Source organism: Anoplopoma fimbria, chromosome 6, assembly GCF_027596085.1.
Source record: "Anoplopoma fimbria isolate UVic2021 breed Golden Eagle Sablefish chromosome 6, Afim_UVic_2022, whole genome shotgun sequence".
Taxonomy (NCBI): Eukaryota; Metazoa; Chordata; class Actinopteri; order Perciformes; family Anoplopomatidae; genus Anoplopoma; species Anoplopoma fimbria.
Genome location: NC_072454.1, coordinates 199,604 through 214,203, shown reverse-complemented (window position 1 = coordinate 214,203; position 14,600 = coordinate 199,604). Strand labels below are relative to the sequence as shown.

Here is a 14,600-nt window from a genome sequence, read left to right as displayed (position 1 = left end):
TGTATAACAGTGTGTGTTACAGAGTGTATAACAGTGTGTGTTACAGAGTGTATAACGGTGTGTGTTACAGAGTGTATAACGGTGTGTGTTACAGAGTGTATAACGGTGTGTGTTACAGAGTGTATAACGGTGTGTGTTACAGAGTGTATAACGGTGTGTGTTACAGAGTGTATAACGGTGTGTGTTACAGAGTGTATAACGGTGTGTGTTACAGAGTGTATAATGGTGTGTGTTAGCATGTGTTTACCTGCCAGCAGTCTGCAGACTGGTAGGTGTATGGATACTTTGTCCTGAGACACCTGGTACCTGAACGTCTCGACACAGTGACCAGCAACACTCAAGCTGATTGGCTGCTCACCGTCTGGAAGGCCGTTGTGACAGTGACTGAGCGCGCTCAGACACTTCCTGTAGGCCTCGATTAGAACGTGCTCCTGAATATATTAAAAACAAGTAATCATAAAAGCTCAATACGGATAATGACACCTGTGTTCATCTTTCTGTATGATTTGATCTTGTTTAATCATTGTTATAACCTAAATATAAATGTGGAACCAAGAGAACAGCTGCTGTATTTACCATGTACCACATAGTAAGTAGTACTTGGGTCAATGACAAATAAGGCTTCTAAAAAGATCATTTTAAATTGGATGTAATGCATATTTTTGAGTGTGGAACAATGCTGTTAAACAAGTCTCATTTGTTAAATTACTTTTCAAAGTGGTTATATTCATTTTTAACAGTATTTTACCTTCACTGGCTAAAAAATGTCAGGTGGCGCAACCGAATATTTGTTAAAATATATATAATTTCCTACCGTTCATTATAACTGAAATATTTGGCAGATATCGATTCTGTGGAATCATTTAAGGTATGTTGACCTCACATGGGTCAATATGTTTAGAACCTTTAAGGTATGTTGAGTGAGCCGTGTGTGTTTGAATTAAGAGGATCAGAGATCACATGGAACTCCTCCGTCTGTGATATGAAATTAATTATTTAAAAACCTGAAAGGTCAGACTACTGTGTAAAGTAAGAACTGACAGCCATGTTTGTAGTTTCCCTTCATAATGATAGTTTGGGGAGTGTGTTTGGAGGGAGGTGTTCAGAGATGAAGAGCTGGAGTCTTTCTACTCGTCAGTCTAGTTCTGCTGTTCATAATGAAGAGATGGATAACTTTTAAAATCTACCATACTTTGTTAGTTTCTCATCATTACCAACCCTGCCTTTAACTTAAAACTATTAAAACATTTAAAACTGCAGTAAATAATCTCAGAGCTTTAAATATTATATCGTATAGTGACATTCGTTGCGGTTGCGCCACCTGACTTCTGCAACTTTTTTCAAATTATTCAGGCATCTTTGACTCCTGTTTTAGTTTTTGTTCACAAATCCATACATGTACTTTTTTAATACAATAAAGAGTTTTATGATAATATAACATGTTTCTAGTTTTACATTGGTTGTACCACCTGACATGGAAAGTGTACCAGCCAACCTATAAGTTAAAGGTAGAAATGTAATCAATATTTGAAAGGACAGCCATAAAGGTCAGCTGAGTTCCTCTTGATGATGTAATAACCTGGAAACTGTTGTGCACTTTAATATTCAAATAAAAGTCACATATTTACATTTGAAGAATGCAAATTGTTGGACAAAAGAGTTTAAATTGTCTAAATTGCTTTGAACTATAGGTATTTGTAAAATGTGGTTCATTTGAAAGATTTGAACAATAAAATCATGCCATTGTATTCATTTTTATTTTTTTTTATAGTTTTTTTAGTCTGTTCATTTGCTAGGACAGTTGCTCTGCCACACATTTTCAGGGTTGAGATGCCAAAACATAAAATAATATATATTATTTGAATGTACTGATAATGTGTTCAAACTCATTAGCTTCTATTGAATTAAAAAATACATGTCATAAATTAATAAAATTACTCTAAAAGGAAATAATGGGCTCGGACACCGAAATATGGACGTCATGTCATTGACCCACTTGTATGGAGTACTATGTAGTGTGTAGTAGTACACCAGTCCTAAAAGTGGAGCACCACTCCTGGATCATGGAGATGATGTGAGTCAGTTTGTGCTCTATGAAATACTTGTTAATACTTCTATACAGTATTAGGTAGTTAGCAGTATATGTACTACTTGTATCTAGTAGTAGTAGTAATAGTAGCACAGTCTCACATCAGTGGAGCACCACTCCTGGATCATGGAGATGATGTGAGTCAGTTTCATCTGCAGAGTGAACGCTGCCTCCCACTCAGGCTCCATCTCTATGTGCTGCCCCACCTGTCTCACCACCGGGTCCATACCCTGAGACAGACAGATAAGGTCAGAGACAAAGAGAGACAGGTTAAAACAGACAGACAGATTTAAAGACAGATAGGGATGGGTTCAGACGGACAGGTGTAGAGAGACGTGTTCTGACAGACGGGTTCAGACAGACAGACTGAAGACAGGTTCAGACAGACAGACTGAAGACAGGTTCAGACAGACAGGTTCAGACAGACAGACTGAAGACGGGTTCAGACAGACAGACAACAGGTTCAGACAGACAGGTGTTGGTTACCTGCATACACTTGAGCAGCTCCAGAAAAGCATCCAGACCTTCTAGAAACTTCAGTCTGAGCTGGTCGCTCCACTCAGAGGGTTGACTGATGAGGACGTACCTGCAGACAAACACAGTGAACACTAACTATCCGGTGTACAAACTGGTTTATGATGGGACCATAAACTGGTGTAGAAACAGTTACTAACTGGACCATAAACTGGTGTAGAAACTGGTTTATGATGGGACCATAAACAGTAACAGTGCCTGGCATAGTAACTGGTACAGTAACTGGCATAGTAACTGGTACAGTAACTGGTACAGTAACTGGTCCTAACTTGAGGTCTCCGATGAGGCTCTGGACCCGTCCGAACTTGAAGGCCTGCTGGGCGGTGTAGCGTTCGAACTGGAAGCGTCCCTGCAAGTCTCGGTGGCGGAGGTGGTCTACAAACGTCCTGATGATGGTCGTCATCAGGTTCTGCTCCACCATCAGCATCCGGGCCTGCATCACACACACGCCACACACACACACACACACACACACACACACACACACACACACACACACACACACACACACACACACACACACACACACACACACACACACACACACAGTTGTCAGATTCTATTGATCATAGCTTATTGATAATGAACATGATGAGCTGTAAACAGAGATGTGGTTTGAGGATGAATTAGATGAAGGATGGACACAAAGGTTCAAACTGACCCTGCACTGTATAAAAGAGGGATTTATCAAATGCAGCTTCAGGATTCACTTTGCAGGAACAAACTGAACTCACCAGCGACGGGACGGTGAACATTTGCACTGACAGGTCAGTGACGGAGAACTCACGGTCGTGGTCGTCGATCACGTAGTCGCACTGCAAGCGTTCATAGCTCTACCAGCAGGAGGGGAGACAGGCAGAGAGAGAGACAGGTGTGTGGGTGGAGGAGGAGTACTCACCATGGTCGGGACGGTGAAGAGCTGAACAGACAGGGAGGTCACTGACACCACTCGCTCGTGGTCGTCCTCCATAAAATCTGTCTGGAGGCGTCTGTAGTTCTAGAGGGGGGGACATTTCACCTCTGGGTCAAAGGTCGCTGAACTGGTGATATTCTATTCACGGGGATTGATCCACGTCTTCTTACTGTTTGTTTAACAGTAGAAAAACTACAAAACAACTACAGTGACCAGCAGTGTGAGGAGATCAGTCTTCACCAGAACCAACCCTGACTGAAGAACATCCAGGAACTGTCGGTTCTAACAACCCAGGTCACTAGTTATAGATAACTAGTTATAGATAGCTAGTTATAGATAGCTAGTTATAGATAGCTAGTTATAGATAACTAGTTATAGATAGCTAGTTGTAGATAACTAGTTGTAGATAACTAGTTGTAGATAGCTAGTTATAGATAGCTAGTTATAGATAGCTAGTTATAGATAACTAGTTATAGATAGCTAGTTATAGATAGATTGTAGATAGTTATAGATAGCTAGTTATAGATAGCTAGTTGTAGATAACTAGTTGTAGATAACTAGTTGTATATAGCTAGTTATAGATAGCTAGTTATAGATAACTAGTTATAGATAGCTAGTTATAGATAGCTAGTTATAGATAGCTAGTTATAGATAGCTAGTTGTAGATAACTAGTTGTAGATAACTAGTTGTAGATAACTAGTTATAGATAGCTAGTTATAGATAGCTAGTTATAGATAACTAGTTATAGATAGCTAGTTATAGATAGCTAGTTGTAGATAGCTAGTTGTAGATAGCTAGTTGTAGATAACTAGTTATAGGTAGCTAGTTATAGATAGCTAGTTATAGATAGCTAGTTGTAGATAGCTAGTTATAGATAACTAGTTATAGATAGCTAGTTATAGATAGCTAGTTATATAGATAGCTAGTTGTAGATAACTAGTTGTAGATAACTAGTTGTAGATAGCTAGTTATAGATAGCTAGTTGTAGATAGCTAGTTGTAGATAGCTAGTTATAGATAACTAGTTATAGGTAGCTAGTTATAGATAACTAGTTATAGATAGCTAGTAGGACCGTTCATAGGGTCTGGTGGTTAGGGTTGAACCAGATAACCAGTAGGACCCTTTAGAGGGTCTGGTTGTTAGGGTTAGTTAAAGGTTAAAGGTTCAGGGGTGTTACCTTGGCAAACTGGATGGCAAAGAGCTTCTTGTATTTGAGGTCCATGAGGAGGCTGTTCATCAGCAGCTGGTGGTAGATGTTCCTGGCTCCTACAGAGGGAGGCAACACACATCTGTTACATCTACACACATCTACCATATAGGTAAATACACAGAGTGAATATGTAGTAGTATACATGTAGTATATTAGTAGCAGTATATTAGTAGTAGTAGTATACATGTAGTAGTAGTATACATGTAGTAGTAGTAGTATCATGTAGTAGAAGTATACTTGTAGTAATAGTAGTATATTTGTAGTAACAGTAGTATACATGTAGTATTATGTAGTAGTAGTATCATGTAGTAGCAGTAGTAGTAGTAGTAGTAGTAGTACATGTAGTAGTAGTAATACATGTAGTTTTTTTTTTTTTTTTTTTTTTTTTTTTTAGTAGTAGTAGTAGTACATGTAGTAGTAGTAGTAGTAGTATCATGTAGTAGTGTAGTAGTAGTAGTATCATGTAGTAGTAGTAGTAGTACAGTAGTACATGTAGTAGTAGTAGTACATGTAGTAGTAGTAGTACATGTAGTAGTACTGACCTTTCCACATCTTGGAGTCGTTGAGCATCAGCTTGTCCACCAGAGATGAGTACTCTCCTTCTGGACCTTTCTGCAGGCCGACCTCACACAAGATCCTCCTCAGGCCATCTGAAACACACAGGGACAATTCTCATCACACACACACACACACACACACACAGTGAGGCATTGTGGGTAATGTATGCCAGACGTACCAGAGTACTGTATGATCTGACCCAACCAGCTGAGAGCCCTCAGAGCAAAACACTGATGAGCAACCACAGACGAGTGCATCACCTGGACCCTGAGGGGTTTGGACTGACGGCTGGTGTTCCTCTGTGGGGGTAGAGGGGGGGGGGAGGGTAGAGGGTGAGGGGAGGCTTGAAGTGATGTCACAGAGCATATTCACCTCCTCCTTCATGACTCTGAAGTCAGACACTCACCACTATTACAGACTTCGCCTGGTCACAGAACTGGAAGTCTCCATATCGAACCGACTTCCTGCCCTGCAACACACACACACACACACACACACACACACACACACACACACACACACACACACACACACACACACACACACACACACACACACACACACACACACACACACACACACACACACACACACACACACACACACACACACACACACCTTTCAACATGTGGCATCACCTGGAGCTTTCAGCGGATAACATGGACTTCCTCGTCATGTTTAAACTCCCTGTTGCTCTCTGGTTTGATCTGACTGATGTGAACATGTCACCATAGAAACCAACCGGTAAGCGTGAGGTACAGTATGTACACGTGTGTGTGTGTGTGTGTGTATATATATATATATATATATATATATATACATATACATATACACACACACACACAGGGTAAAATAAGTATTGAACACGTTACCATTTTTCTCAGTAAATATATTTCTAAAGGTGCTATTGACATGAAATTTTCACCTCCAAACTTCACTGTTGGTCTGGTGTTTTTGGGGTGATGTGCAGTGCCATTTGACCTCCAAACATGGTGTGTATTATGGCATCCAAAGAGTTCCATGTTGGTCTCATCTGACCAGACTATATTCTCCCAGTATTTCACAGGCTTGTCTGAATGTTGTGCAGCAAACTTTAAACGAGCTTCAACATGCTTTTTCTTCAGCAGTGGAGTCTTGCGTGGTGAGCGTGCATACAGGCCACGGCGGTTGATGCATTACTTATTGTTTTCTTTGAAACAATTGTACCTGCTGATTCCAGGTCTTTCTGAAGCTCTCCACTAGTGGTCCTTGGCTCTTGGACAACTCTTCTGATAATTCTTTTCACTCCTCTGTCAGAAATCTTGTGAGGAGCACCTGGTCGTGGCCGGTTTATGGTGAAATGATGTTCTTTCCACTTCCGGATTATGGCCCCAACAGTGCTCACTGGAACATTCAGAAGTTTAGAAATCCTTCTGGAACCAATGCCATCAGTATGTTCTGCAACAATAAGGTTGTGAAGGTCTTGAGAGAGCTCTTTGCTTTTACCCATCATGAGATGTTTCTTGTGTGACACCTTGGTAATGAGACACCTTTTTATAGGCCATCAGTTGGGACTGAACCAGCTGATATTCATTTGCACTGACAAGGGGCAGGATTGCTTTCTAATTACTGATAGATTTCAGCTGCTGTCTTGGCTTTCCATGCCTTTTTGCACCTCCCTTTCTTCATGTGTTCAATACTTTTTCCCTGTCATTCCATTGTATTACACATAACTTAATTTCTGAACTTATTTGTTTGGTGTTCTTTGTATGTATGGATTACTTGGGTTGTTACCGACATCTGGTGAACATTTCATGTCAATAGCACCTTTAGAAATATATTTACTGAGAAAAATGGTGACGCGTTCAATACTTATTTTACCCGCTGTATACACACACACAAACAGATGAGGGGAGTACTGACGTCTCGGTCCACGGTGGTGGCGAAGCTGACGGCTTCTTTCTGGCTGCAGTTGACGGCTTTCTGCAGCGTGTAGATCACCTGTTCATAGGTGTGGACTTCGTCATTAAACAACATGCAGTAGTAGGTGTCTCCTCTGTCCCTGAGAGAGACACACACACACACACACACACACACACACACACACACACACACACACACACACACACACACACACACACACACACACACACACACACACACACACACACACACACAGGAAGTGTCATTATAACAGTATGATTAAAGTACAAAGAGCTGTTAGCACCCCCTATAGGCTGCTCAGTTCATTACTGTGTGTGTGTGTGTGTGTGTGTGTGTGTGTGTGTGTGTGTGTGTGTGTGTGTGTGTGTGTGTGTGTGTGTGTGTGTGTGTGTGTGTGTGTGTGTGTGTGTGTGTGTGTGTGTGTGTGTGCGCGTACGGAGGCTCCAGTCCTGCAGGTAGCTGGTCCTCCTGGTTCCAGGTCAGCATGTCCACAGAGAACTTCAGCAGGATGGAGAAGATGCTGGAAGCACGAGTGACCATGTCAGCAGGGAGTACAGAGACAGGATCCTGGAGGGACAGACAGGACACGTTATACCGACAGAAAGACAGGTAGAGGGACAGACAGGACACGTTATACCGACAGAAAGACAGACATGTCTCACCTCCTCGGTGTCTCTGCTGGCTGTAGGTGTGTGGTTCTGGCAGTAAGGTCCTCTCTTCCAGGCTTCAGCATCTCCACAGTCACAGAACCCTCCACCTCCTGACGTAGTCATCTACAACCCACCCACACACACACACACACACACACACACACACACACACACACACACACACACACACACACACACACACACACACTCTACTTATTATATAAACATATATATATATATATAAACATACATATATTTGTGTATATATATATATATATATATATATATATATATATATATATATATATACACAGTATATATATATATATATATAGTATATAAGTATTGAGCATGTCACCATTTTTCTCAGTAAATATATTTCTAAAGGTGCTACTGACATGAAATTTCACCAGATGTCGGTAACAACCCAAGTAATCCATACATACAAAGAAAACCAAACAAATAAGTTCAGAAATTAAGTTATGTGTAATACAATGGAATGACAGGGAAAAAGTATTGAACACATGAAGAAAGGGAGGTGCAAAAAGGCATGGAAAGCCAAGACAGCAGCTGAAATCTATCAGTAATTAGAAAGCAATCCTGCCCCTTGTCAGTGCAAATGAATATCAGCTGGTTCAGTCCCAACTGATGGCCTATAAAAAGGTGTCTCATTACCAAGGTGTCACACAAGAAACATCTCATGATGGGTAAAAGCAAAGAGCTCTCTCAAGACCTTCACAACCTTATTGTTGCAGAACATACTGATGGCATTGGTTACAGAAGGATTTCTAAACTTCTGAATGTTCCACTGAGCACTGTTGGGGCCATAATCCGGAAGTGGAAAGAACATCATTTCACCATAAACCGGCCACGACCAGGTGCTCCTCGCAAGATTTCTGACAGAGGAGTGAAAAGAATTATCAGAAGAGTTGTCCAAGAGCCAAGGAGCACTAGTGGAGAGCTTCAGAAAGACCTGGAATCAGCAGGTACAATTGTTTCAAAGAAAACAATAAGTAATGCATCAACCGCCGTGGCCTGTATGCACGCTCACCACGCAAGACTCCATTGCTGAAGAAAAAGCATGTTGAAGCTCGTTTAAAGTTTGCTGCACAACATTTAGACAAGCCTGTGAAATACTGGGAGAATATAGTCTGGTCAGATGAGACCAACATGGAACTCTTTGGATGCCATAATACACACCATGTTTGGAGGTCAAATGGCACTGCACATCACCCCAAAAACACCAGACCAACAGTGAAGTTTGGAGGTGGAACATCATGGTGTGGGGCTGTTTTTCAGCATACGGCACTGGCAAACTTCATATAATTGAAGGAAGGATGAATGGAAAAATGTACCGAGACATTCTTGATGAAAATCTGCTGCCATCTACCAGGATGATGAAGATGAAACGAGGGTGGACATTTCAGCAAAACAATGATCCCAAACACACAGCCAAGGAAACTCTCCATTGGTTTCAGAGAAAGAAAATAAAGCTGCTAGAATGGCCCAGCCAATCACCTGACCTGAATCCAATAGAAACTCTATGGAAAGATAAAGATCAGAGTTCATAGAAGAGGCCCACGGAACCTTCAAGATCTGAAGACTGTTTGTGTGGAAGAATGGGCCAAAATCACACCTGAGCAATGCATGCCACTAGTTTCTCCACAGGAGGCGTCTTGAAGCTGTCATCACCAACAAAGGCTTCTGTACCAAGTATTAAATACATTTCAGTAAGCGTGTTCAATACTTTTTCCCTGTGTCATTCCATTTTATTACACATAACTTAATCTCTGAACTTATTTGTTTGGTTGTCTTTGTATGTATGGATTACTTGGGTTGATACCGACATCTGGTGAACATTTCATGTCAATAGCACCTTTAGAAATATATTTACTGAGAAGAATGGTGACGTGTTCAATACTTATTTTACCTGCTGTATGTATATGTGTATATATATATATATATAATATATAAATATTATATTACCTGTGTGTATGTGTGTACTCACCCTGTATCGATGTTCTTTGTGAACGCTGCCCAGGAAACACTTCATGCACAGAACACAAGTCGGATCAGCTGCACACTCCCTAAACACACACACACACACACACACACACACACACACACACACACACACACACACACACACACACACACACACACACACACACACACACACACACACACACACACACACACACACACACACACACACACACACACACACACACAATGTTATTAATGCCTGAACATTGTGTAGCGAGTGTGGAGCAGCATTGTGGATGAATTCACTCCCCATGGTACCAGACGGTACCTCTACACCTTCAGCAGTAAAGGTGACCAATCTGACGGTCTGCAGCCCTGAGAGGAAGATCTCAAGTCAAGATACGGCGTTAGCACCGGGAAGTGAAACCAAGGAGGATTAACTGAAGTCTTTCTCTGAACCAATGCCTCACCTTTCTCTCCCCCTCCCCCTCTCTCTTATCTAGGAACAGGTCAACATGACTTCCCAGATCAAGTCATAAATACGTAGAGTCACAAACAAAAACTAACAGTAGGTGTCTTGCATAGTACAATTATTCTCTGTAGTTCAGAATAACACTGTATATGTCTTCAGAGTATTCAATAACCCACTCAAATTATTCCACGGGTGATTTCAGGGAAGTAGGTCTTTGTCCTGAATCTGTGAGAGGAAAACAGAGCTAAATATGTTTACGTCCTTTAAAGACCCGACACACCGTGTGACCACAGTGCCATCCAGCGACCATCGGTGGTAAGATGTATTTTCTTAAGAACCGGAAGGTTCTGAACAACAGTAGAGAAACAGTAAATGTTAGCGATAGTAACACAATGTTTACACGCTGGTAAGTCACACGACTGATGCACATTTCTGTCTCTGTATTATCGTTCATAAATCCTGTGTACTAACTATGTGGAACTAAAATTCCATTTGTTTACATACAAGTTGATAAGTGTGTAATGTTTATTAATCTGATAGTGGGGGAAAGTATGTGACTTATTTGTTTAAGACATTAGGTTAGTTAATTTACTAAAGCATGAGCACTTAAGAGACAAAGAAACCTGGACCCCGCCTCTAGTTGACACCCATCCTGGGTTGATAAAAACTGTTGAACTTATTTTATTTGAGAATCAGTTATTGTCAGAGCTCTTTCTTCTTACAGTGGGGGAAATAATTATTTGATCCCTTGCCGATTTTGTAAGTTTGCCCACTAACAAAGAAATGAACGATCTATAATTGTTATGGTAGGTTTATTTTAACAGTGAGAGACAGAATATCAAAAAAATTATCCAGAAAATCACATTATATAAAAGTTATAAATTGATTTGCATTTGATTGAGTGAAATAAGTATTTGAGCCCCTACCAACCAGCAAGAATTCTGGCTCCTACAGACCGGTTAGATTAGTCCTCTCACTTTAAGAAAGTACTCTGAATCTCAACTCGTTACCTGTATGAAAGACATCTGTCTCAATTCATTACCTGTATAAAAGACACCTGTCCACAGAATCAATCAATCAGATTCCAACCTCTCCACCATGGGCGAGACCAAAGAGCTGTCTAAGGACGTCGGGGCAAAGACTGTAGACCTGCACAAGGCTGGAATGGGCTACAAGACCATCGGAAAGCAGCTCGGTGAGAAGGAGACAACTGTTGGTGCGATTATTCGGAAATGGAAGAAACACAAAATGACCATCAATCGCCCTCGGCCTGGGGCTCCACGCAAGATCTGGCCTCGTGGGGTATCGATGATCATGAGAAAGGTGAGGGATCAGCCCAGAACTACACGGGAGGAACTTGTTAATGATCTCAAGACAGCTGGGACCACAGTCACCAAGAAAACCATTGGTAACACACTACGCCGTCATGGATTGAAATCCTGCAGCGCCTGCAAGGTCCCCCTGCTCAAGAAGGCACATGTACAGGCCCGTCTGAAGTCTGCCAATGAACACCTGAATGATTCAGAGAAGGCTTGGGAGAAGGTAATGTGGTCAGATGAGACCAAAATCGAGCTATTTGGCATCAACTCAACTCGCCGTGTTTGGAGGAAGAGAAATGCTGATTATAACCCCAAGAACACCATCCCCACTGTCAAGCATGGAGGTGGAAACATTATGCTTTGGGGGTGTTTCTCTGCTAAGGGGACAGGACGACTTCACCGCATCGAGGGGAGGATGGACGGGGCCATGTACCGTGAAATCTACGGCGACAACCTCCTTCCCTCAGCCAGGATACTGAAAATGGGTCGTTGATGGGTCTTCCAGCACGACAATGACCCAAAACATACGGCCAAGGCAACGAAGGAGTGGCTCAAGAAGAAGCACATTAAGGTCATGGAGTGGCCTAGCCAGTCTCCGGACCTTAATCCCATAGAAAATCTGTGGAGGGAGCTGAAGTTTAGAGTTGCCAAGCGACAGCCTTGAAACCTTCAGGATTTGGAGAAGATCTGCAAAGAGGAGTGGACCAAAATCCCTCCTGAGATGAGCTCAAACCTGGTGACCAACTACAAGAAGCGTCTGACCTCTGAGCTTGCCAACAACGGTTTCTCCACCAAGTACTGAGTCATGTTTTGTTAGGGGATCAAATACTTATTTCACTCGATCAAATGCAAATCAATTTCTAACTTTTATATAATGTGATTTTCTGGATTTTTTTTTAATATTCTGTCTCTCACTGTTAAAATAAACCTACCATAACAATTATAGATCGTTCATTTCTTTGTCAGTGGGCAAACTTACAAAATTGGCAAGGGATCAAATAATTATTTCCCCCACTGTAACTACTTTTGAGCATCTTATAGTTATTCATTTTAAGCAAGCCTTATTTTGTTTTAGTGTACGTCCGTTAACCTCTTGAGATATCAACTTTAATTATTGTCATTAAGCCAAACGAGATTAGTTTAAGTATATCGCAACGAGTAGTTTCAGTTTTCATATTATTCAGAGTATTATCCGGCTCAAACTCCGCATCGGACCAAGAACCTGCTGCCGCGGATCAAGACCTTTCCAGTTCACTTCGCAACAGCAGTGTGTGAAATTCAGAGACTTTGCCAGTCCATTTGGTGGACATCCGAGGACAGCTGAGAACCACCATTCCTTCACTCCATCAACCGGCAGTCATCGCCTCTCAACGGAAACAACAGCCGCTGGAGAGCCGTGAATCGACCGCATTGGAGCAGAAACCACCGGCTGAGCCACCGTAAAGTCATCTGTACACCGCTGCTCAAAGTAGGAAACTGACATCTTCTAATATGATCAAGAGTTGGAGTCGGATAACGCTCTGAATGATTATAATTTAGATTCATCGGTAGCGTCAGCATTATAAAGGAAATCACATCTTCCCTTCACTATCTAAATCATTTGCCTGTGTTATTTGAAACTAATTCATTCCATCATTGTATTCTAGTTTAATTATTATTTTGTTATCAATAAATGTAATTGTTAGTTTGTTGTCTGTCATATTCTTTCAAAGTGGGAACTATAGATCAATGAACTCGGTACTTACGCTTGAGATATTGAGACTGCCCCAAAAACTTTTACGAGTGCAATATTCTAATTCTAAGGTAGTAATATCCGCTACAGTTGTCATGGTGATGTCACACGTCTGTTGGTTGACGGATGTTATGAAGCCTCGAGTTCGGTAATTTCGCCGTCGCCATCTTGTTTTTAACCAGCCAGTGAACAGGAAGTGACCATATATGGACTGAGGAGGAGTGACGTAGAGACGCCGTATACGTCTCTGGTGTGGACCTGTCAATCAGTGTGTAGCCCCGCCCTAAAGCATCCCCTGCTTTATGGTCTGTTTGACTCTAAATGGAGCATCATTTACTAAATGAACATCATGCTGTATTGAAGAAGACTTGAAACTAGAGATTGAGACCATAAACTCATGTTTACAATGTTTACTGAGGGAATAAATCAAGAGAGAAGTAGAGTCATTTTCTCATAGACTTCTATACAACCAGAGGAGTCGCCCCCTGGTGGACAGGAGAGAGAATGCAGCTTTAACACATGAAGCACTGGAGAACCAGAGGACTCTAGTGCACAAAGAGATCAATGGGGCCATGTTTGAATGCTCATTATACAAAAACCAAGATGGCGTTCCACAAACCAGCAGTCACGGTGGCACGCCCACTACAGTCTGCTGTGCCGCCACCTCCCACGCTAAAGAGGCATACACCACCTCCCACGCTAAAGAGGCATACACCACCTCCCACGCTAAAGAGGCATACACCACCTCCCACGCTAAAGAGGCATACACCACCTCCCACGCTAAAGAGGCATACACCACCTCCCACGCTAAAGAGGCATACACCACCTCCCACGCTAAAGAGGCATACACCACCTCCCACGCTAAAGAGGCATACACCACCTCCCACGCCTGTGTATGTGTGTGTTACCTGTGCGTGTGTGTGTGTGTGTGTGTTACATTACATTACATTACAGTCATGTAGCAGACGCTTTTATCCAAAGCGACTTACAGGAAGTGTATTCAACATAGGTATTCAAGAGAACTACTAGTCACCAGAAGTCATCAGTGCATCTCCTTTCTGTGTGTGTGTGTGTGTGTGTGTGTTACCTGTGTGTGTGTGTGTGTGTGTGTGTATGTGTGTTACCTGTGTGTGTGTGTTACCTGTGTGTGTGTGTGTGTGTGTGTGTGTGTGTGTTACCTGTGTGTGTGTGTGTGTGTGTGTGTGTGTGTGTT

General features: G+C 41.9%; 1 protein-coding gene across 1 annotated transcript in view; it reads right to left on the bottom strand.

Moving 5' to 3' along the window:
* ubr2 (ubiquitin protein ligase E3 component n-recognin 2) overlaps positions 1 to 14,600 on the bottom strand; it is a 45,410-nt gene that overhangs the window by 27,453 nt on the left and 3,357 nt on the right. The window contains 13 exon segments of the mRNA XM_054600697.1: positions 248 to 431; positions 2,191 to 2,319; positions 2,576 to 2,675; positions 2,893 to 3,056; positions 3,358 to 3,456; positions 4,715 to 4,803; positions 5,290 to 5,397; positions 5,484 to 5,604; positions 5,712 to 5,774; positions 7,208 to 7,346; positions 7,665 to 7,795; positions 7,891 to 8,001; positions 9,887 to 9,965. Of these exon segments, the coding sequence (XP_054456672.1) occupies positions 248 to 431; positions 2,191 to 2,319; positions 2,576 to 2,675; positions 2,893 to 3,056; positions 3,358 to 3,456; positions 4,715 to 4,803; positions 5,290 to 5,397; positions 5,484 to 5,604; positions 5,712 to 5,774; positions 7,208 to 7,346; positions 7,665 to 7,795; positions 7,891 to 8,001; positions 9,887 to 9,965 (1,517 nt within the window).